The 23,118-nt window shown below is 42.1% G+C and overlaps 1 protein-coding gene across 1 annotated transcript in view; it reads left to right on the forward strand.

Moving 5' to 3' along the window:
• Nucleotides 1-23,118, forward strand: part of TMC1 (transmembrane channel like 1) — a 138,550-nt gene that overhangs the window by 21,472 nt on the left and 93,960 nt on the right. The window contains exons 4-5 of the mRNA XM_030191978.1: nt 830-970; nt 19,266-19,356. Of these exons, the coding sequence (XP_030047838.1) occupies nt 830-970; nt 19,266-19,356 (232 nt within the window). The remainder of the gene's footprint in view (nt 1-829; nt 971-19,265; nt 19,357-23,118) is intronic.

Genomic DNA, 23,118 nt, shown 5'->3' on the forward strand with positions numbered 1-23,118 from the left:
AGTGGCCGGTCCAGAAAAGAGAACCCAAGACCATTTCCATTTGTGGTGGAAAGTGTGAGCCTTCCAAAACCCACCAAAAACCTACTGTACCTACATATAGGTGATATCTGCAGACATACGGGCTATTGTAGTGGTGTGCAGTTGAGTACAGTAGGTTTTTGGTGGGGTTTGGAGAGCTTCCCATACAATATAAGGGAGCAACAGTGAGATGAGTACCTGGGAGCTTTTATGTGAAGTTCACTGCAATATCCCATAGGGTACTCCACTGCTCTGCTAGGATTCTGTGTGGCCAGTTTACTAAGAATGCTGGCCCTCCGCACATCCCAGTGGCTTATTTTTGTATGTTTTTCCTTTGGAAATTTTTTTTTTTTTTTTTTCAGAAAATGGTCTAAAAAGAGAGATTTACTGAGCACAAAAGCATCTAGCAAATGGCCATTTTTGAAACAAACGGACATTTTTCTGGTTTGAAAATGGGCATGTTTGCTTTTGGGTTTTGGGACGTTTTCTGCAAAATTTTCAAAATCAGATATAGACATCATGTTGAAAACACCCCTCCACACCACTTAGAATGGGTATGTTTTTAATGAGGTACATGTACCTAGCTAAAACCTGATTTTTGGCAAGGTACCCCTTTGTGTGACGGTCTTTAAATGGCGTAGTATAATTGTAAAGTGAGTGTGCTAGTGTCCTGTTTGGATGAAGGCTAATATATTTTGGAAATAACATTAGTCTGAATTCTTATATGCCTCTCTCCCTCTCACTTGACTCTGAAGGCAGGGCTTGAATTCACTGCACTCTGCAATTTTATTTTATTTTTTTATGTTTGAAGGTCTGACTCTGAATCTGAAGAGGAGCCAATCACTGAGGAGGAGCTGGACAAACTGAAAGAAGCTGTGGAAGAAAAAAAGAAACTGATTATAACGATAAAAAATAAACCATGGATGATGAAGCAGAAACTGGAAGTTCTTAAGTATGGGGTTTTCTTTATAATAATACCACAATTATTCTAATATTTATGTTGCACTCAATTGTATTTCTAACAGGCATTTTCCACATGCATTACTGTTTATAAAGTTAGAAATCTACAGTCCTGGTGCCAGTATAACTTTATATTATTGTAAGGTATAGAAACCACCAAAGAAAATTATACTAAATAATGTTTAAATATATTCTAAAAATCAATTTTAACTATGAATTGAAAAGTGCTCAGTTCACACATCAGTCATTATAAAAGTGACTGGCTGAGTAGAGAGCCATCATCGCACTCTTAGCGTTCTCAAAAGTCCGGGTCCAATCACTTGGTGTCAATCAGCAGAAAGGCTTCAATTAATAAATTCAAACACTGTCCTATTGGTTGTATAAGTATTTATAACTGATGTTACTTGTATTGGATAGTAATACCTCATACTGTATTGGCTAGAACATTATACTAAATTAATGCTGGAACGGCAGGAGGGGCATGCTGTAGATTCAGCGGGAGGGGGTAAAGGAAGGACATAGAAGGTGAAATCATGGGAGGGTAGAAGGAAGGAGAAAGATGCTGGAGTTCCAAGAAGGGAGGAGATAGAGAGATACATCTGGTCCTGCAGTATTTCTCTCTTAAAGGGCTGGATACACATGAATCCAGCAGTAATTTTCACCAAAAGGGCTCGATCCACCGGGACCCTGCTGTAAGTTTCAACACAAGTGCTAGAGGCGCAGTATTCCCCTCCAGAAGGGCAGGATGAACCTAGATCCAATAATAAGTTTCTCCAGAAGGGCTGGATATAGTTTATCATTTATTAATTTCATATACTGCCTACTTTGCAAGCAATCAAAGTGGTTAACATTTGATGAAATCCAATAAAATCAGAAAAGAACTCCAGGGTCTAGTTCAGTCTTAGAAAAAAAATAAAAAAGAGAAGCAAACAGTATTAACTAGTTTCCATAGTGTATAACCCTTTTCCCCTATAGTTTTTAAACTGAAACTTTCTCTACAGGTAGAAACATAACAGCCAAGAGCATTAAAAAGGATAGTAGCAAGGCTCACCTTTGTCCTAAAAGAAAGTTATTTTCTGTTCTTTGCTTGCTGGAGAGGTAACACTGCTACTGACCTGAACCAGGTGTTAATTAGAATGTGAGGCAGTAGCATAGTTGCAAAGGTTACTAAGGGCAATTTGATTACTGGGTTGGCCTCAAAGGGTCTGTTTGAAGCAGTCCCCTTAGAATCCAAACTATATGGAGAGGAAAGGTCCCACTTAACATTCTTTCTGAGAAGTTCTGAGAGAAGAGGACCTTTTCTCTGGGTAAGTGAACATTATTTTGCTCTGTGTTTTGGTAACTTAAAGATTGGGGTTTAAAAGAGGAATTATAGGTTATTGATACAGATAGAATTTTTTTTTTTTTAAAAAGGTAAACTTTATTAACTAGTCTCAATACCCTTGTCCCCATAGTTTAAAAACTTGAACTTTGTGATAGCATTTACAGATAACCTGTAGAATGCACAACAGGGTCTAGTTCAGCCTTAGAGAGAAAAAAATAAATAAATAAAAAAGAAAAGCAAGCAGTATTAACTAGTTTCCATAGTGTATAACCCTTTTTCCCTATAGTTTTTAAACTGAAACTTTCTCTAGAGGTAGAAACTTAACAGCTAAGAGCATTAAAAAGGATATTAGCAAGGCTCCCCTTTATACTAAAAGAAAGTTACTTTCTGTTCTTTGCCTGCTGGAGAGGTAAAACTGCTACTGACCTGAACTAGGTGTTAATTAGAATGAGGCAGTAGCATAGTTGCAAAGGTTACTAAGGACAATCTGATTACTGGGTTGGCCTCAAAGGGTCTGTTTGAAGCAGTCCCCTTAGAATCCAAACTATATGGAGGGGAAAGGTCCCACTTTATTAACTAGTCTCATTACCCTTTTCCCCATAGTTTTAAAACTTGAATTTTCTGATAGCATTTACAGATAGCCTGTAGAACACACAGCAGGATCTAGTTCAGTCTTAGAGAAAAAAAAATAAATAAATAAAAAAGAGAAGTAAGCAGTATTAACTAGTTTCCATAGTATATAACCCTTTTTACCTATAGTTTTTAAACTGAAACTTTCTCTAGAGGTAGAAACTTAACATTCAAGAGCATTAAAAAGAATAGTAGCAAGGCTCACCTTTGTCCTAAAAAAAAAGTTATTTTCTGTTCTTTGGCTGCTAGAGAGGTAGCACTGCTACTGAACTGATTAGGTGTTAATTAGGGTGCATAGTTGGAAAGGTTACTAAGGGCAATATTATTACTGGATTGGCTTTAAAGGGTCTGTTTTAAGTAGTCCTCTTAGAAATAAAACTGTCATGCTCCTGGTGAATAATAGAGTAGTGAGCCCTTGTGCCTCTCTCTAGCGAAAAAGGTGGTCTACAAGCCCAAAGATCTTTGCCTACACCAACCACCATTCCCTGGAAGTTGAGCCCCCCAGGTTTAGGTGGCCAGGAAGACTTACTGAGGAATAGAATAGATATGGATGGGCTGGAGTGTAAATTTTAAGGGGCTTCAACATTAGCTTCAGAACTTTTAGTATAAGAACAGTGCTGGGCAGACTTCGGTCTATGCCCTGAGAAAGGCAAGTTCAAATCAAACTCAGGAATACATACAAAGTATTGCATACCATGTAAAAAGAGTTTATCTTGTTGGGCAGACTAGATGGACCATACAGGTTTTTATCTGTCATCATCTACTGTGTTATATAGAGGAAGTAATGGACGTAGACTGGGATTCATAACTAAATTAGTACATAAGTGTTGTCATACTGGAACAGACCGAAGATCAATCAAGCCCAGTATCCTGTTTCCAACAGTGGCCAATCCAGGTCACAAGTACCTGGCAAAATCCCAAAACAGTACAATACATTTTATACTGATTATCCCAGAAATAAGCAGTGGATTTTCCCAAGTCCATTTTAGTAATGGCTTATGGACTTTTCTCTTAGGAAGCTATCCAATCCTTTTTTAAACCCTGCTAAACTAACTGTTTTACCACATTCTCTGTCAACAAATTCCAGAGTTTAATTACATGCTGAGTGAAGACATATTTTCTCTGATTCGTTTTAAATTTACTACTTTGTAGCTTTATTGTGTGCCCCCTAGTCCTAGTATTTTTGGAAAGAGTAGACAAGCGATTCACATCTACCCGTTCCACTTCACTCCACTCAGTATTTTATATACCTCTATCATATCTCCCCTTAGCCATCTTTTCTCCAAGCTGAAGAGCCCAAGCCATTTCAGCCTTTCCTCATAAGGAAGTCGTCCCATCCCCTTTATAATTTTCTTCGCCCTTCTCAGAACCTTTTCTAATTCCATTATATCTTTTTTGAGATGCAGTGACTAGAATTGCCCATAGTATTCAAGGTGCAGTCGCACTATGGAGCGATACAAAGGCATTATAACATCTTCATTGTTGTTTTCCATTCCTTTCTAATAATACTTAACATTATATTTGCTTTCTTTGCTGTGGCAGCACACTGAGCTGAGGGTTTCAAAGTATCATCAGCGATGAGTCCTAAATCCTTTTCCTGGTCGGTTACTCCTAATGTGGAACCTTGCATCACATAACTATAGTTCGGGTTCCTCTTTCCCATATGCATCACTTTGCACATGCTCACATCAAACATCATCTGCCATTTGGATGTCCAGTCTCCCAGTCTTGTAAGGTCATTTTGTAACTTTTCACAATCGTCTTGCGATTTAACAACTTTGAATAACTTTGTGTCATTGGCAAATTTAATTACCTCACTAGTTATTCCCATATCTAGAAATATTCCAGAGTTTAATTACAGATTGAGTGAAGAAATATTTTATCCAATTTCTTTTAAATTTACTACTTTGTAGCTTCATTGCGTTCCCCCTAGTCCTAGTTTTTTGTAAAGAATAAACAAATGATTCACATCTACCCATTCCACCATACCAGTATCATATCTCCCCACAGTTGTCTTTTTTCCAAACTCAAGAGCCTTAGCCATTTTAGCCTTTCCTCATAGGGAAGGTGTCCCATCCCTTTTATAATTTTTGTCACCCTTCTCTATCTTTTCTAATTCCACTATATCTTTTTTGAGATGCGGTGACCAGAATTGTACACAGTTTTCGAGGTGCGGTCACACCATGGAGCGATACAAAGGCATTATAATGTCCTCATTTTTGTTTTCATTCCTTTCCTAAGAATACCTGGAGGAGGACGCTGGCCCATTGGCCAGCAATGGACCCCTAGGGGCCTGAATATCCCTGACCAAGGCCCTCTTGTGGAGGCTAAGGACTGCAAGGGGCACCGGGAGGTTGTGGATGCCTCAGTCAGCTCTGGGGTGTCTGGGGAAGACTTGATTGTCATCTTTGAGCTTGCACTCTGATTTAGAGGACTTTTCCCCACAGAAAGAGGAGGAGATCAGATCCATATGATCCACCATGAAGAGCTCTCTTATCTCATTAGTGAGGTTACAGAGATTCTTGGGATGCTTACAGCTCCGGCTGTGGATCCCTCTGAGGGTGCTCACTCTTGGAGGGCTTTGTGGGGCCCCAGAAGCTTTTCCCCCTTCATAAGGCTCTCAGCCAAATGATGCTGGCGGAACAGGAGTCCCCAGTTGGGGCTCTCAAGGGGGCTTTGACTCTTGATTGTCTTTATTCCTTCATACCTAAGGAGATGGAGAAGTATCGGGTGTATCCAAATGTGGACACCCTCATCATGCTGGTCACTAAAGTGACCACTGTCCCTAAATACCACCATTCAAAATTTATAAAAACATCATGGCAGTTTACAGAAACAAAATAATTCATGTGCTTGCCTGAAAACAAAACAAAACAGTACAAGGTCATGATATCACACAAAAAGAGAGGGTCTGCACAGCACTATATAGCAATCTTATGAAAAGTGTACTTTACAGAAACACTGGATGTAGGATGAGGAGGAACTGTTTGTCTCAACTGCTGGAAAATGTCAGAGACCAGAAAAAGAGCCCTGTTTTTACCCCAGTCTTAAATTTGCAGTGGAACCTATCCCAACATAGAGCTATGGGCGTGGAATTTCAAAACATTGGGGCCATGAACGAGAAACAAGCATGCCAAGCAAAGCCTAGGCAAATCTTGATTTGATTTTGAAGGATTGACTTTTACCTTAAAGGAGTTAGCCAGGTCGAAATGCAAGCCCATCCAATATTCACTCTGTGCTGGAAGTCCTTGTCCTAAGACTTGTTAGCAATAAGGAGTTGGACATCATCTCCATAAAGAAAGGTACTCATCCCTAAGCCTTTAATATGAGTAGCAAGGTGCTAGGAAGATACTGAATAGGGTCAGGACCAAGTCTGAGCACTAAGGAACACCAGAAGATAATGGATAAGCTACAGAGTGAACCTTGGTAAAGAAGACTCTAAAGGAGCATTGTGAAAGATAGGACTGAAACTAACCAAGACCAGTGCCAACTAGGCCAATATTTCTTTGTCTTCAGTCTTCTGAAAGATAAGAGTGAAACCAACCAAGATCAGTTCCAGCTCTGTCTTCTAACAGTAGGGAGTGATCAACAATGTTAAAGGCACTAAGATTGATATGGATCAAAAGGACAGTTTTTCACGGCATCTACTACTACTACTTATCACTTCTATAGCGCTACAAGGCATCTAGATGAGAAAGAATGTCATTAAGCATCACGTTTAAGGCTGTTTCTGTACTATGTCTCTATCTTAAAATCAGACTATCTGGGATGAAAAGTATTATTAAACTGAAAGACTCTTTGCTTTCAGTAATCCATGTGTGTCCTTTTGTGCTGGATGTACTTCTTGGAATTACAATGGCATTAAGACTTACCTTGTTCTTGTCTTGTTCTAGTCTAGTATTCAAGCCTCAGGAGCTCCTGCTAGGGACTCTGTGACAGAATTAAGCAGCTAAAGAAAAGATATTGAAATATTGACTCAGCTGCTTATTTTAGAATTGCTTTTCATGTTCTAGACGCCCATAAACTGATATTTTGGCACTCATAATGCATAAAGGTATAAATCCAAATTTTATAAATCTGGGATATAAAGGTCTAAAACTGAAGAATGTCCATATGGCAAGGGGATATGGCCTAGGTGTGTCTTGGGTGGGAGTAGTGTGGGCTCAAAAAATAGATGCTTTTTCTCCATTTCAGATTATTTATGTCCAAAAAGATTGATATTTGGATTTAGACCTGCTACCCGGGGCATTCAGGTTTTAGAAAAGTGCTCCTATTGATCTCTTTAATCCCCTAGTGTTTGGTTTACCCCCTCCTATTGGCAAGGGATACCTGACTCTGTGGTAGCTTCAAGAAAAATGAATGTTTATGTTTCTAAAATGGCTGACGTAACCATTTATGTTCCAGCATAATGTTTATGTTGCTATTTCATATAACATAAATATTCATGTGCTGCCACAGTCATGTTTATGCTCTTGTTTTGCCTCATTGATATTTTACTCAACAAAATACAATTCACAGAGAAATAGTGTATGCAAATGAAACTTCTTCAAAGTGTTCAAAATGTTTTTTACATATGTATATGTTTGCCCATATATTTTCCAAAGGCTTTCACAGGCCAACAGAGTGTGTACATAGCACATAGACATATGTCTAAATTATAGAATTCTGTCATTTATGCTTGTATATGCTAACATTGAGGCATGAGGCTATAGGGCTGGTTTACGTGATTGCACTTCAATGTAGAAGGTCCCTTCGATCGGCTAACCATCCCTACTTTACCCTCATCATGCAATGTAAACTTTTCTTCTCCCATTATTCTCTTGTTCCTTGTGTTGTGTCTTTGTACTGTGTTCTTCCCTTTTTCCCCCCAATTATTTTAGATATTGTAAACTGCTTAGATTTCTTTTGAAAATTTGCGGTATATCAAATAAATTGAACCTTGTTTTTGTCTATTTAACCTAGTATTCTATAAAGAACAGTAGGTGCCTAGTTTTTTTTATAGAATAGGTGTAAAACAAGGCCTATAGTGAGCACCCTTTTGTAGAATCACCCTCACAATCAGGTAGTTGTGGTCTACGTGAACAAGCAGGGCGGAACAAGATCGTACCTACGTCCCTGTTTACAAAGCCATGCGAACTTTTTAAATGTGAGGATATCTGTACTGGGATTCTAGGACACAGTACCCAAAGTCTTTGCCCTGCTCTTAGAAAAAGTGTAAACAATCCATGTGCATTGAATTCATCAGAAGCCTCAAGTGTTGCAGTGCCTTGTGGAGCTGATGAAAGCACTGTTGAGAATGTGCTATCTGCTACTGTACCCCTCCGATAAATAATTAACCCATTTGCGTCCTTTGCTTCATCAAATATGTATTCACTTTTTGTACTGGCAATTAGATTAATAGGGTTTTTCTGAATTTTCAAGACTTTGGCAGGTACTGGAGGAGATCAGTTGAGCCTACTTTTCAATATATGTAATGTGCCTGTAATACATGATACAAAGTGATTACAAAGCTGAGGCTTGTGTTACGGTGTTGTTTTTGACACTTCCACATTCTGGTATGGCTCTAGTCTAGATGACTTCCTCTCTTGATGACTTCCTAATGTTTTTTCTTTCTTTTATATAATTGTCCATTGGATTGCAAGCCAAAGAGATCTCTGAATGTAAGGCATTTTGGAGGTAATTTAATAAATCTTTTTGGTGTATAACAGAAGGTTATACACCAGAAGGGTGGCCTAGTGGTTAGGGTGGTGGACTTTGGTCCTGGGGAACTGAGTTCAATTCCCACTTCAGGCACAGGCAGCTCCTTGTGACTCTGGGCAAGTCACTTAACCCTTCATTGCCCCATGTAAGCCGCATTGAGCCTGCCATGAGTGGGAAAGCGCGGGGTACAAATGTAACTAAATAAATACATGTAGGCCCCAGATATGTGCATAAACCATTAGCATATCAGCATATATGCTATCACATGTGCACATATATTCATATATACCAAATATTACCTACGTGCTTGTGAGGGGGTTTATAGAACACTGCCACTCTCCTTTAAGAAAAGTCCCTCCGATAGCCTGGGCCACTTTAAAAACAGTCCCTCCAATTGCTTGGACCACCTTAAGAGCACAAAACCCACCCTGGGTGGAGGTGAGCTGGGAGGGATGGAGCCCATAGTATAGAAGACAGAGCCAGGCTGAGGATAAGGAGGCCCAGGGAGAGCAGATTTGAATCCCCAGCATATGATGTGGAAGATACTGTTCCATAACCATGACCTGGCTGAAGTAAGCCATTTGATTTACCAGATTGAACTTCATACAGGGGCGGACTGACCATTCAGGCAACCAGGCAGTGCCCAAGGGCCCATAGGCTCTGCTCGGATGCACACCGCAGACTACAGCCCTCCCTGGTCCTACCTTTAAAGGTGCACCCCTGGTGATCTAGTGGCCTGTTGGGGGGGGGGGGTGGACATGTTCTTTCCTGCCCGTTGTGCTGCCGCTATTTCCCCTGCCTGGCACTGCTATACTTTAAAAATGGTGGCCGAGGCTTCCTGTGGAAGTTTCGCGAGACTGTCGAGACCTGCGAAACTACCGCGGGAAGCATTGGCCGCCATATTGAAAACACAGCAGCACCGGCAGGCAGAGAAATAGTGGCAGCGCAGCAGGCAGGAAAGAACATGGTCCTCCCTCTCCCCCCGCAGAGACCACTAGACCACCAGGGCTCTTCAGGTAGGACCGGAGCAGTGGGGGCATCGGCTAAGGCAGTAGGGGGGGGTGTTGGGCAGTGGCTGGATGGGGGGCCCAGACCACTCCCAGTGTCCGGGAGCCCAGACCACTCTCAGTCCGCTCCTGACTTCATGTTTTGCTTTGAGGTCTGGCTAGAACCAGACATGAACCTCGGCAGAGAACCAAGAACTATTCGGTTGTGTTTGGGGCATAGGAACCCCGGCAGCTAAGACTGAAAATACTGGTCTGCAGAAGTTTCCCTACCTTATGTCTCGAGCCCTGTGAAAGGAACAGGCCTGAGGTTTCCCTTGAATAAATACTTATTTTTGGTTTCACCCCTTCACCGGCCCACGCCCAACCCTTGTTCAGGGTGTCACAGTGCTGTTCTATAAATATATAAATATTGTCGATAGTGCATAGTTAGAGAGTGGGCATACATATAGAGTCCGGGCAAAGCACAAATTATGCATGTAGAACCAGATTCAGTAAACGGTGCTCAAAATTAGGTGCCATTAGGATCCACACTGAGATAGTATTTTGTAGAGTGCTCCATGCAGACTGCTCTTTACAGAGTAGTAGCTTGGAAAGCTTCCCGTGCCTAACTTTAGGTGCGAGCACTTATGCCTGCCAAAAATGTTCTGGTCTCGACTTTGAAATTCTCAGAGGCAAATTTGCCATCAACGCAGAAGGTTTACTGTATTCCAACAAAAGAAATCCTGAGACTAATGTGCAGACTGAAGTTCAATCTGGTTTAAATGTTTCAGCTATTTTAGAATCATCTGACATTGAAATCTCATGTAGAAGTACGTTACTAGTATCCTTTGGTTTTTTTTTACAAGACAAAGAAGCAGTTCTCAGATTGTATTATAGATCTCTGAATACTAGCTTCTTAAGAGGGAAAGTGTGTTTTTCCGGATGTTTATGGGTGGACGCAACTTTGAAGAAGGAAGTTTTTGTTTATGTGACAAGCTGCTACTTCTTTAGAAGCTTCTTTTCAATCGTGTTTTCCTTGTAAGTGCTTTATTTCCTCTTAAAACAATCTCTCTATATTTTTGAACCCACAACTGCAGCTTTTTCACGAGGGAAAGGGGTATCTAGGGATAGCATTGCCACAATTACATTAGTCACTTTGACCCTGTTTAGAATTGAAGGAGGATTTGTTTCTCCTTTATTACCTTTTACATATTCCTTTATTGTATGTCCAGCTTCCTATAGCATTTCTATAGATCTCTCCCCCCTCAGTGTGGACTGATAGGTTAATATTATGTTATGTTTAATTCCTGAATTTTTTAATCAAAGTATAATCTTCTCTCCTCTTCCCCCACTCTCCGTCTCTGTTGACAACGCCCTCATCCTCCCCATCTCTTCAGCCCGCAATCTCAGAGTCATTTTCGACTCCTCCCTCTCCTTCTCTGCCCATATCCAGCAGACAGCTAAGACCTGTCGCTTCTTCCTCTATAACATTAGCAAAATTCACCCATTCCTCTCTGAACAGACCACCCAAACCCTCATCCACTCGCTCGTTACCTCTCGTCTTGACTATTGCAACCTTCTCCTCGCTGGTCTCCCGCTTAGCCACCTATCCCCCCTTCAATCTGTCCAAAATTCCGCCGCACGTCTTATCTACCGCGTGAACCGATACTCTCATATCACCCCTCTCCTCAAGTCGCTTCACTGGCTCCCGATCCGCTACCGTATACAGTTCAAGCTTCTCCTATTGACCTTCAAGTGCACTCAATCTGCAGCCCCCCATTACCTCTCTACCCTCCTCTCCCCCTATGTTCCCACCCGTAACCTCCGCTCTCAGGACAAATCACTCCTACCTGTACCCTTCTCCACCACCGCTAACTCCAGACTCCACCCCTTCTGCCTCGCATCACCTTATGCCTGGAACAGACTTCCCGAGCCCATACGCCATGCACCCTCCCTGCCCATTTTCAAGTCCTTACTCAAAGTCCATCTCTTCTCCCTTGCTTTTGGCGCCTAACCACCTTCCCCATTCATGATACCTACACTGACTACATAGTTTGTTACCTTTAGATTGTAAGCTCTCTTGAGCAGGGACTGTCCTTCCCCATGTTTAAATTTGTACAGCGCTGCGTAACCCTGGTAGCGCTATAGAAATGCTAAGTAGTAGTAGTAGTAGTAGTAATAAATAATAATAATAAGAAAGAAATCCTTAAGTTCAAAGCATACAAAGATCATCTGCCTCACAATATTTAAAACTATTTAACCAGCCAGGAACGACTCCTGGCCAGTTAAATTGCACTTAACTGGCTGTCCGGCAATATTCAGCAGGAGATAGCCGGTTATCTCCCACTGAACATTGTTGGTTAGTGCTTAGTGAATAACCAGTTATATTGCACAATATAACCTGCTATCCGCTAATATTCAGCAGATTGCAGACTAAGGACCCTGTTTACTAAGCAACATTATAGGCGTGTTAATGTTTTTAACGAATGTTAACAATGTATGCGCGTTAACCATATATGTGCCTACAATATCCCTATAGGTGCCTACATGGTTAGTGTTAAAAACACTAATGCACCTTAGTAAACAGGGCCCGAAGTTTGGCGGCCAAATTAGGCTACCAAAATAGCAGGAATATCTTTGGCCAGTTTAAACTTAACCAGCCACTGCTGAATATCGGCTTGGCCGATTAAATTTAAACCGGCCAAAAAATACCCGGATATTAAGTTCTGGTCACCAGAAATGGCCTGGATTGAATATCCAAGATAACCGCTGACTGCAGAAGTTAGCCAGGCTCCCTTCCACGGTCTGAATATCAGGTCCCTAAAATATAACAATATACTTCTACATGAATATGGGGAAAATACAAAAAGAATATCTATATAGATAGATAAATAGAAAGGGATCAATATTACTACTACTTATCATTTTTATAGCGCTACTAGACGTACGCAGCGCTGTACACTTGAACATGAAGAGACAGTCCCTGCTCGACAGAGCTTACAATCTAATTAGGACAGACAAACAGGACAAGTAAGAGATAAGGGAATTACTAAGGGGGGGATGATGAAATCAGGGTACTGAACAAGTGAGTAAGGGTTAGGAGTGAATTAACTGGTTATCTAGACTCTTATCTAGATAACTCATGCTGAGAAGGCCCTGAGGGAATATTCAGCGGCACTCATCCACATAGGTTCCAATGCTCAAATCTTCGGCGCTATACTGAAGAGTGCTGGAACAGCGTGGCAAAACACTTCCGTAAAGTGTAATGCTGAGATGCAAATATAGGTGCACTGTTAGCGTTGAGCATTAGGAATTTGTTTGGAAGTTAGGGGGAGGATGGTGCCTGCCGCATGCGCTCAAGAGTTCCGCGTTAAGCACAACTCTTCAACACATGCCCAGAACATCAGACGGGGGAGGAGTGAAGAAGGAGGAAGAGGTACTGGTTGCCCTGCTCCAGATTTGTAAGGCAGTGGCTTCCATTATGCCCTTGAATTTCTTTTCCAACATAGTGAAGGGCATCAGCTACCTGGGGCCCTGCACAACGCTCCTTCCCCCAATGCAGGTATTTACTGGGTGTCTGCTCTGGGAAAATATGGCTCTCACAGCTGCTGCTTTGGTCCTTTGCAGCTCAGTTCTTGACTTAATTTCAAATCCAGTCACCCACAGAGAACAAAAGCACACCAAACAAGGAAAGCAGACTCCTTAGATCTGCTACTGCAGCATCCTCGATACCCTTGCAGCTGTACAGCAGCGAGCAGCAGAGAGATGGGGGCAAAGGCTAGCCAGGCTGCTTCACAAACATCCTTATGCCAGCTCGGAGCTGGCGTAAGGTTTACAGCGGTAAGGGTGCCTGTGTTCAGCATTCTGTTCTCTGAGCATAGGAGAGGAATAGGAAATGACCTGATCAGCATACATTAGCATGCTCATTGCGCTGTTCTTCTGTGTGCTTATTTGTTCCTGCGCTCCAAGCCTCTGAACATTCGGCAGTAGTAAATGTGGGCACTAGTCTGGCGCTAAAGTCCTCTAGCGCCCACGTTTACTTTTGAGCATTGGCCTGTCCACATAATGTCACTGAATATCCTCTTTAACTGCTAAAGCCCAAACCGGCTATTGTGTGGGCATTCTAGGGTTAGAGTCAGAGTGGAGTTGGCACTTAATGAGATAAATGCTGATATTCAGCCCTTAACTAGTTAACTGGGCAAAGTGAACCACATAAAGAGCAGTCCTGTATTTGTCTGGTTTAAATTATCTGATTAAGGGCTATATATTGGCACTTATTTTGTTAAATGCCAGTCGGATATTTAATACCAGTACCCAGACATGGCCCAGTTTTGAAGATCTGGTCATGACTTCAGTGGTGGTGGTCAGCATTTTAAAAAACTGCTGACCACCGCCGGCTTAATATTATCCTCCAAATTAAGGAATGCCCATACAAAGGTTCTTTCAAGTTATATTATTTTAGTATATTCACTAAATAGCTCCAATTTATTTGATATAAAATATGTATCTTCTTGTGAGCGGGCTTCAGAGGAACTACTGCTGCTGCTACTCTTGCTACTCGGCCATCTCTTTGTTGTCCCTATCTCTCTGTTCATCAGCTCCTTGCTTGTCTTTTGGAGGATTAGCAGGTGAAAAGCTGAATGCAACAGAAAAACTAAAACCATCACAATAACAAATTTTACCTTTGTCTCCTTCCCTTCCTAATTGCTTTGTCGGGCTTAGTTAGTCTTGAAGCAGTGAAGCATGTAATAGGGAGACTTGTGGATAAACTCCAAGTCATAGTACAGGTTAAAGGACCTCCTGATAAACTTACTTTTTCTGCGGCTGAAAGCTCCATCCAGCTGCAGGCTCACTAGTTTCACAAGTGCTAGCCCTGTTTGCTTGCCATATTTACAACCCTTTGAAGTCCTGGCTTCTTGCTCATTCATCAAGCTTCTTGGACTTGTTTCCTGAAGCTCAGGTCTAGCTTTCCTGCCTACCTGAATGCTTGCTTTGTTTCTACTTTTCTACCTGTCTTGATTGATGTTTGCCCTATTTGTATGTATTTTTAGCTGACTTCAGGCCTGTCTGGATTCTCATTTTGTCCCTGTCTTCTGGTGTTCCTGGACTGGTCTTTTGGCTCTAACCTCAGCTTTCACCTGACTCCTTTCCTGTATGATTCTACTTTCTTCTGACTCCCCTATTTTGATCTTCATCTGAACCCCTTATTCCACTAATTGTTATGGTTCTCCTTCAGCGATCTCAGGTCCTTATCCTAAATAATAATTCTCAACACCAACGTTCTAACGTGGGACTGCCTGTGTCCATGGCTCCTGGAGTTGCTGAGCTAGGCTCCTTAGCCAGGATGACGTCACTAACAGCTGATTCCCAGGCAGGGGGAGGAGTAAGACCCCAGAGGAGCGCAGTGACGTGACAGGTGAGAGGAGGAGCGGCTGCAGAGACTGCTTTGTAAGACTTGGGCATTTGCGAATGATTTGGGCTGGGTTTAAAAACATTTATCGTTTCTTTTCTTTTTGTAGCGGCCGCTGCTGCTCAACAGGGGAAGCATCAGCGGCCAGTTGAGCATCAGCGGCCAGACACCGTTACCACTGGCAGCTGCAGGTGGTGAGTGGGGTTTGATGTGCCGGGGGGGATGGAGGGGAGGGTCGCTGGACATGGAGGGGGGAGGGGAGGGTAGCTGGAGGGGGGAGGGGAGGGTAGCTGGAGGGGGGAGGGGAGGGTCACTGGACATGGGTAGCTAAAGGGGGGGCAAGGGGAGAGGAGGGTCACTGGACATGGATGGCTGGAGGCAGGGGAGAGGAAGGTGGGGAGGGGGTCCTGAGACCAGAGAGTTGGAGGTGGGGTGGGGGGGCCCTGCGAGAGGGGGGGGGGTGGAGGCTCACACTCACTCACTGTCTCTCACATACACTCTCTCTGACACACTCCCTGTCTATCACACTCTATCTCTCTGTCACACACACACAGTCTCATACACACACAGACACTCTGTCTCTCACACACTCTCTCTCACACAAACACACACACACTCTGTCTCTCTCTCATTCTCTCTATGACACACACACTCCATCTCTCAGACACACTCTCTCTCAAACATACACACTCTGAGGAAAACCTTGCTAGCGGCCATTTCATTTGTGTCAGAAACGGGCCTTTTTTACTAGTTACTTAATAAGTGCTGTGACCAATGTTCCCACTAAGCTTTGCTGGAGTATGCCACTCAAGTTCCAACCATTGGTGTTGATGCAACAATATCATGGGTCTTCCCTGCCTTACCTGATTGAAATTGCAATATCACTGCTCCACCTCCAATGGTAGGAAGGAACACAGGTGATGGACTCTTGCACACCTTAGAAGAAATGTTGCCTGTGGTCCATTGCTCACTCATGTCTGACCTAGCAGATTGCACTAGCCAAGACTAATCTGAGATGGAAAGTAAAAGTCTTTCAGATGCAGTTCAAGAGAATTCCCAAATAACGCATGGGAAACTTCATCACCTGTCAGAGCAAGGGAATTCCTTATAGGGGCCTACTTCAGCAAGTCCAGAGACTTATGCTGGGCAGCTTCCAGATTTCCTAAAACCCATAATCCACACTAGAGAAATCTGATGAGAATGTGAAAGAATTTAGAGTCTATAAATCAATACCACTTACTGGCCAAACATAGGCTTCATAAATTGTTCACAGAGTTGAAAAAATGACTCTGGGGTATATAATTTTTCCTGCAGGATTGGCCATGTATCCATGAAAGATCATGGTATCCTCCAAATGGTCTTCACCTAAGAACATGAAGTGAAAACAGCAGATCTTTCAGTTCTTCATTTATGTTATTATTATTATTATTGCATTTGTACCCCACATTTTCCCACCTATTTGCAGACTCAATGTGGCTTACAGAGTGTTGTTATGACAAAGTCATGACAGGATATTGGATACAATCAAAAGTGCGCAGAAGATGGATGAGGAATTAGAGAAGATGGTATTAGATAGGATAGTTTAGGAGGTGATTTGTGTCTTTAAGGGGTCTCATTCTAGAATTTTCAAACCTAGTATCACATATGATAGCATTAATAAAAAAGGAATCTTATTTAATTAGAGAACAAATGTACAAGAAGGCTTCGGTTTCATACAAAATCTGTGCCAGCCTATGCTGCCACAAAGAAAACAATACGGGACTACTGGTGCTTTTACCAATCCCATCACAAGCATGGGAGTGGGTCCCAGTGAATTTTTTTTTTGTGGGACTTTCACCATGGCAGAGAAACTTCACTTTGGGAATCCTTTGAATAAAATGTTGAAATGAATGAATGAAGAAATGAATAAATAAATGAATACTGGCAGTCATGGATTTTCTGATGAAAATGGAACACTTAATTCTAACTAGGAGATTTCCATCTTTGAGACAGAATAATAAGATTACATGAATAGAACAATTAATTGTCCCAGTTCATGTCAAGGTTTTGGCACAAACTAATTATTTTTTAGGTTTTATTAACTGCCTTTATTAAGAGATTCACTCAAGGAAGTATGCAGCACATAGAGGGTTAACATAAAGCTTACAATTTTATTAAAAGATTAACAATAGTAAAAAGACCAAATATAAGCATGAGTACAATCAATGAGGAAAACTTATTGAATTAATATGATACAGAAGCTTCTGGGCAATAAAGCTGTATTTGGAACTAGCATTTAGGGGATATTTTAGTAAGCCATGGTAGCATTTTTGTTTGTGGTAGAAATCAGCTGGCGGTAACCGCCAAGGTGCCCATAAGAATATAATGGGTGTCTCGGTATTTACCACCAGCTAATTTCTATCATGAGTTAAAAACGCTACTGCGGCTTAATAAAAGACGCTCTTAGAACAGTACTTGGCGTTTCTGTAAGTTTCATCAAGATAATTGAGTCATACCTCCTGTTGACATCTAGCTGCTAACCGTAGAGCTCTGATTGTCATATACAAACCTCCCTGCTGGTGCAACAGGTTCACTGGATTTGTTTCCAAAGCCTTAGTTCTGACCTTCTTACTTATCTGAACTTCACCTTGTTTCTATGACTTGTTCCTGTCTTCCTGGATCCTTACCTTGTTCCTGCGATCTTAGATTGTTATTGATTACTCCCTGTCTAGACTCTTTTCTCATCACTTATTCCTGAATTTTATCTCAACTTTATTCCACTACTCTGTAGTTCTGCTTTCGTGATTTGCATTATATCTGCTTCAAGCCAGCTAGTACCTCACACTATTCTTTCCACCTTCCCTATCTTTGCTTCACTTATCCTGCTTAAACATTTACTCAAATCAAAAGCACAATGGAGAACTAGTTAGTGGGGTTCCTCAGGGGTCTGTGCTAGGACCGCTGCTTTTTAATATATTTATAAATGATTTAGAGATGGGAGTAACTAGCGAGGTAATTAAATTTGCTGATGACACAAAGTTATTCAAAGTCATTAACTCGCGACAGGATTGTGAAAAATTACAGAAGGACCTTACGAGACTGAGAGACTGGGCAGCTAAATGGCAGATGACGTTTAATGTGAGCAAGTGCAAGGTGATGAATGTGGGAAAAAAGAACCCGAATTATAGCTACGTCATGCAAGGTTCCACATTAGGAATTACGGACCAAGAAAGGGATCTGGGTGTCGTCGTCGTCGATAATACACTGAAACCTTCTGCTCAGTGTGCTGCTGCGGCTCGGAAAGTGAATAGAATGTTGGGTATTATTAGGAAAGGTATGGAAAACAGGTGTGAGGATGTTATAATGCCATTATATCGCTCCATGGTACGACCGCACCTTGAGTATTGTGTTCAATTCTGGTCGACACATCTCAAGAAAGATATATTGGAATTGGAAAAGGTGCAGCGAAGGGCGACTAAAATGATAACGGAGATGGGATGACTTCCTTATGAAGAAAGACTAAAGAGGCTAGGGCTTTTCAGCTTGGAGAAGAGACGGCTAAGGGGAGACATGATAGAGGTATATAAAATAATGAGTGGAGTGGAACAGGTGGATGTGAAACGTTTGTTCACGCTTTCCAAAAATACTAGGACTAGGGGGCATGCGATGAAACTACAGTGTAGTAAATTTAAAACAAATCGGAGAAAACTTTTCTTCACCCAACGCATAATTAAACTCTGGAATTCGTTGCCAGAGAATGTGGTGAAGGCGGTTAGCTTGGCAGAGTTTAAAAAGGGGTTAGACGGTTTCCTAAAGGACAAATCCATAAACTGCTACTAAATGGACTTGGGAAAAATCCACAATTCCAGGAATAACATGTATAGAATGTTTGTACGTTTGGGAAGTTCGCCAGGTGCCCTTGGCCTGGATTGGCCACTGTCGTGGACAGGATGCTCGGCTCGATGGACCCTTGGTCTTTTCCCAGTGTGGCATTACTTATGTACTTATGTACACATACTTGTATGAGCAGTTGAGTAGAGTTGCCAACTGTGGTTGAGCCTATTCTAAAGATTTCATCCTATGAAATAATGATTTTGTTATGGAGTCAGCCATTTTTCCTGCAGCCTCCATGAGGTTTACAGCCCTCCAAAGATGAGAATCATGGCCTTAGTGAGCTGCTGCAACTAGATCTCTTAAAGCAAGCAGTGTACTCAGTGAAAGCAACAAGCAACAAATTGTTTTCTATCCTTTCTTTCAGGGATGCCCAGCTTTTTGTGGAAAAATTTGAAGGCGCCCTTGGGAAAGGGAAAGGAAAAAGATTTTATGCATACAAAGTGATGATGACAAAAGTAGGTAATCAAATGAAAACTTTTAATGGAATGCCAAGCAGTCCTCTGTGACTGAATGTTCTAACAGTTATTGTCACAGTATAGATCTTGGCTTTCATGATTTTAACCTGCCATATTAAGTAGGCAAAAGAGGGCTTTGAAGACTGTCAATGTACTTTCATTTATTTAAAAAAAGGAGTAAATGGTAGTTCTAATGCCTACAATTATACTATAAGTGAAGCCCTTCATAACCAAGCTTATTAGATGTTTCACCTAAGCAATAGTGCCTTATCTGTATGTCTCCCAATCTGTATGTATTAGGGTTGCAAGTTAATCGCAGTTAACTCTGCGATTAATTAATTCATAATTACTTGCGATTAAAATATTTACCATGTTGCAGCATCTCCTGCCTCTTCCAAACTTCTCTCTTTTCTGTTTTCAACCCCTGCCCTCAGCATAATCTGGCATCTTTCCCCACACCCACGATTCAGCATGACCCTCACACACCGGTCTACCTTAAAGGTGGTCTTCTCTTGGTCTCTTGGTCCCTGTCAGCGGCAACATTGCACATAGGCTGCCTATGGCCTGGTCTGAAGCTTTCCTTCTGGCCCATCCTGCCTTCTCTGACATCACTTCCTGTTTTTACATTAGTAGAATAGGTGAGTAGGGCGTCCCTGACGAGCACTTGGCCGACTTTACTTGGTCCCTTTTTTTCTTACGACCAAGCCTCAAAAAGGTGCCCAAACTGACCAGATGACCACCGGAGGGAATTGGGGATGACTTCCTCTTAATCCCCCAATGGTCACTAACCTTCTCCCACCCTCAAAAAAGAACTTTAAAAATATTTTGTGCCAGCCTCTATGCCAGCCTCAAATGTCATAGCAGCAGTATGCAGGTCCCTGGAGCAGTTTCAGTGGGTGCAGTGCACTTCAGGCAGGCGGACCCAGGCCCATCCCCCCTTACCTGTTACACTTGTGGTGGTAAATGTGAGCCTTCCAAAACCCACCAAAAACCCACTGTACCCACATCTAGGTGCCCCACTTCACAGTTGTGGGGAGTGGGTTTTGGAGGGGGGGGGGTTGGGGACTCAGCACACAAGGTAAGGGAGCTATGCACTTGGGAGCAATTTGTGAAGTCCACTGCAGTGCCCCATAGGGTGCCCGGTTGATGTCCTGTCATGTCAGGGGGACCAGTGCACTACGAATGGCGGCTCCTCCCACGACCAAATGGCTTGGATTTGGTTGTTTCTGAGATGGGCATCCTCAGTTTCCATTATCGCCAAAAATCAGAAATGACCAAGTCTAAGGGTGACCATCTCTAAGGTCGACCTAAATTTCAAGATTTGGACGTCCCCAACCGTATTATCAAAATGAAAGATGGATGCCCATCTTGTTTCGATAATATGGGTTTCCCTGTCCTGCGAGGATGTCCCCAGGAAAACTTGGGCATCCCTTTCAATTATGCCCCTCCATGCGACCTAACAATGTCAACATCTTCTGAGCTGTGACATGCTGGCTAGTTCAGACCTGAGTAACAAGTGTGACAACAGTGTCTGCTCTCAGCACAGAGAGAAAAGCCCGCACCTGCTATGCGTCTAGCAGGACTCTGATGAACTCCAGTTGCTGAACAGGATGGAGATGGGACTTGGGGTAGTTTAAAAAGAACCCTAGTAGCTCCAACACCCAAATAGTTCTTTGCATGGACTCCTGAGCATCGTCCTTTGATGTGCTTTTCACCAGCCAATTGTCCAGATAAGAGAACACATGGACTCCCAGTCAGTGTAGCAATGCTGCAACTACTGCAAGATACTCAGGGAGCTGATACGAAGCCAAAAGGCAACACATGGTACTGGAAGTGGTCTCCCCAGTCAAAACTGATCTGGAAGTATTGGGGTGTGAGCATGAACATCCTTTAGAGAGCATAGTCAATCATTTTCCTGAATAATAGGGAGAAGGGTGCCCAGGGAAGCCATCCTGAACTTTTCTGTGACCAGGAATTTGTTCAGAACCCTTAGGTCTGGGATGGGGCACATCCCCCCTTTTTTCTTGGCCACAAGGAAGTACCTGGAATAAAATCCTTGCCCTTTCTCCCCTGGTGGGCTCGACTGCATGGGCCTTCAGAAAGGTGGAGAGTTCCTCTGCAAGTACCTGCTTGTGCTCAGAGCTGTAGTAAGATGCTTTCCGTGGACAATTTGGTGGTATGATGCCTATGTAGGACATAACTGAGACGGTCTATTTGGAGAACCCACCAGTCGGAGGTTGCAAGGGGCCACCTTACTTGTAAAAAATTCAGCCTTCCCTCCCCCTCCCCCTTCTGGTAGGTTGTCCAGGATGGTTACTTTTACTGCAGCTATGCTGTGCTGAAGCCAGTCAAAAGCTTGTCTCTGGCTTTGATTGGGGAGCTGGCTGAGATGGCATGGGAGCCCTTACTGCCACTCAGTGCAACCTTACCTTATGGCCATTTCCTTTTTCTACCTTTTTACCCACTACGGTAAAAAGGGCTTCAGTGGGCTGCAAAAACAGCTGCCGCTGCTAGTGCAGAGCCCCTTTCACAACAGCTTAGTAAAATGGCTCCATAGAGCATTAACTGCTTCTTACCTTCCATGATTAGAATGTCCAGAGATTGTTTTTTTTTTTTTTATACAATATTTTTATTGAGTCAGGGAAACAATGACATCATTTATAGAAGAAATCGCTCCAATGACAATACAGTGCAATATTCATAATGACACAAGTAAACTAAACAATGGAGTGAAACTATGGGAACTTATTCCTGACCCAAACATTTTCTCTTTTTAAACAGTAATGGAACCATATAACCCTCCCACCCACCCCTTCTCTCTACTTCTCAAGCTAGAATAAACATTCACATGGAAGCATCTTTGGTATGATCCACTGTTGTGTACAAAGAGACATATCTTGTCCATAGATCTCGGTATTGACGATGTCCTGGGGAAGCTGAAAACTTCAGGGAAGAGACTATTTTATATTTAGGAATATGCTGAAACCTTTTTTTAGAAGTATGTTTAGTTATTAATCATAAGTGGAGAGGTGTGGTAGCCGTGTTAGTCCACTCTTAAAGGTTCTCAATAGAAATCAAACAAAATAAAACGTGGAAAAGAAAATAAGATGAAACCTTTTTTATTGGACATAACTTAATACATTTCTTGATTAGCTTTTGAAGGTTGCCCTTCTTCGTCAGATCGGAAATAAGCAAATGTGTTGGCAGATAAATGTGTTGGCAGATACATGTGATGTCCCCATGCATACCCCCACCCTCCCACTCTGTCAGACTGTCAAAATGAAGCTTTGATGTTTCTCTTATATATACTATCTGCCAACACATTTGCTTATTTTCGATCTGACGAAGAAGGGCAACCTTTGAAAGCTAATCAAGAAATGTATAAAGTTATGTCCAATAAAAAAGGTATCATCTTATTTTCTTTTCCATGTTTTATTTTGTTTGATTTCTATAGTTATTAATCATGGAAGCGCTCAGATTTTTGAAAACTGAACAACATTACTTTTGATTGTAATGTTAAATCTCACTGTATTTTTGTGTGTGTGTAAGTAATTCCTGGACTACTATCCGGATATGTTAGTTTTACCTGCATTAATCTTTATTAGTATATGCAAGTTATCCATATTCATTAGGGATATTCTGAAAACCTGACCTATTGGTGACCCTCCTGGACTGGGAGTGAATACCACTGGATTAGGCAGATAGCAGAGGAGACAATATCTGAAATCAATTGGATCCAGTCATTGCTCTATGAGCAAAATA

The sequence above is a fragment of the Microcaecilia unicolor genome, chromosome 2, assembly GCF_901765095.1.
Source record: "Microcaecilia unicolor chromosome 2, aMicUni1.1, whole genome shotgun sequence".
Taxonomy (NCBI): domain Eukaryota; kingdom Metazoa; phylum Chordata; class Amphibia; order Gymnophiona; family Siphonopidae; genus Microcaecilia; species Microcaecilia unicolor.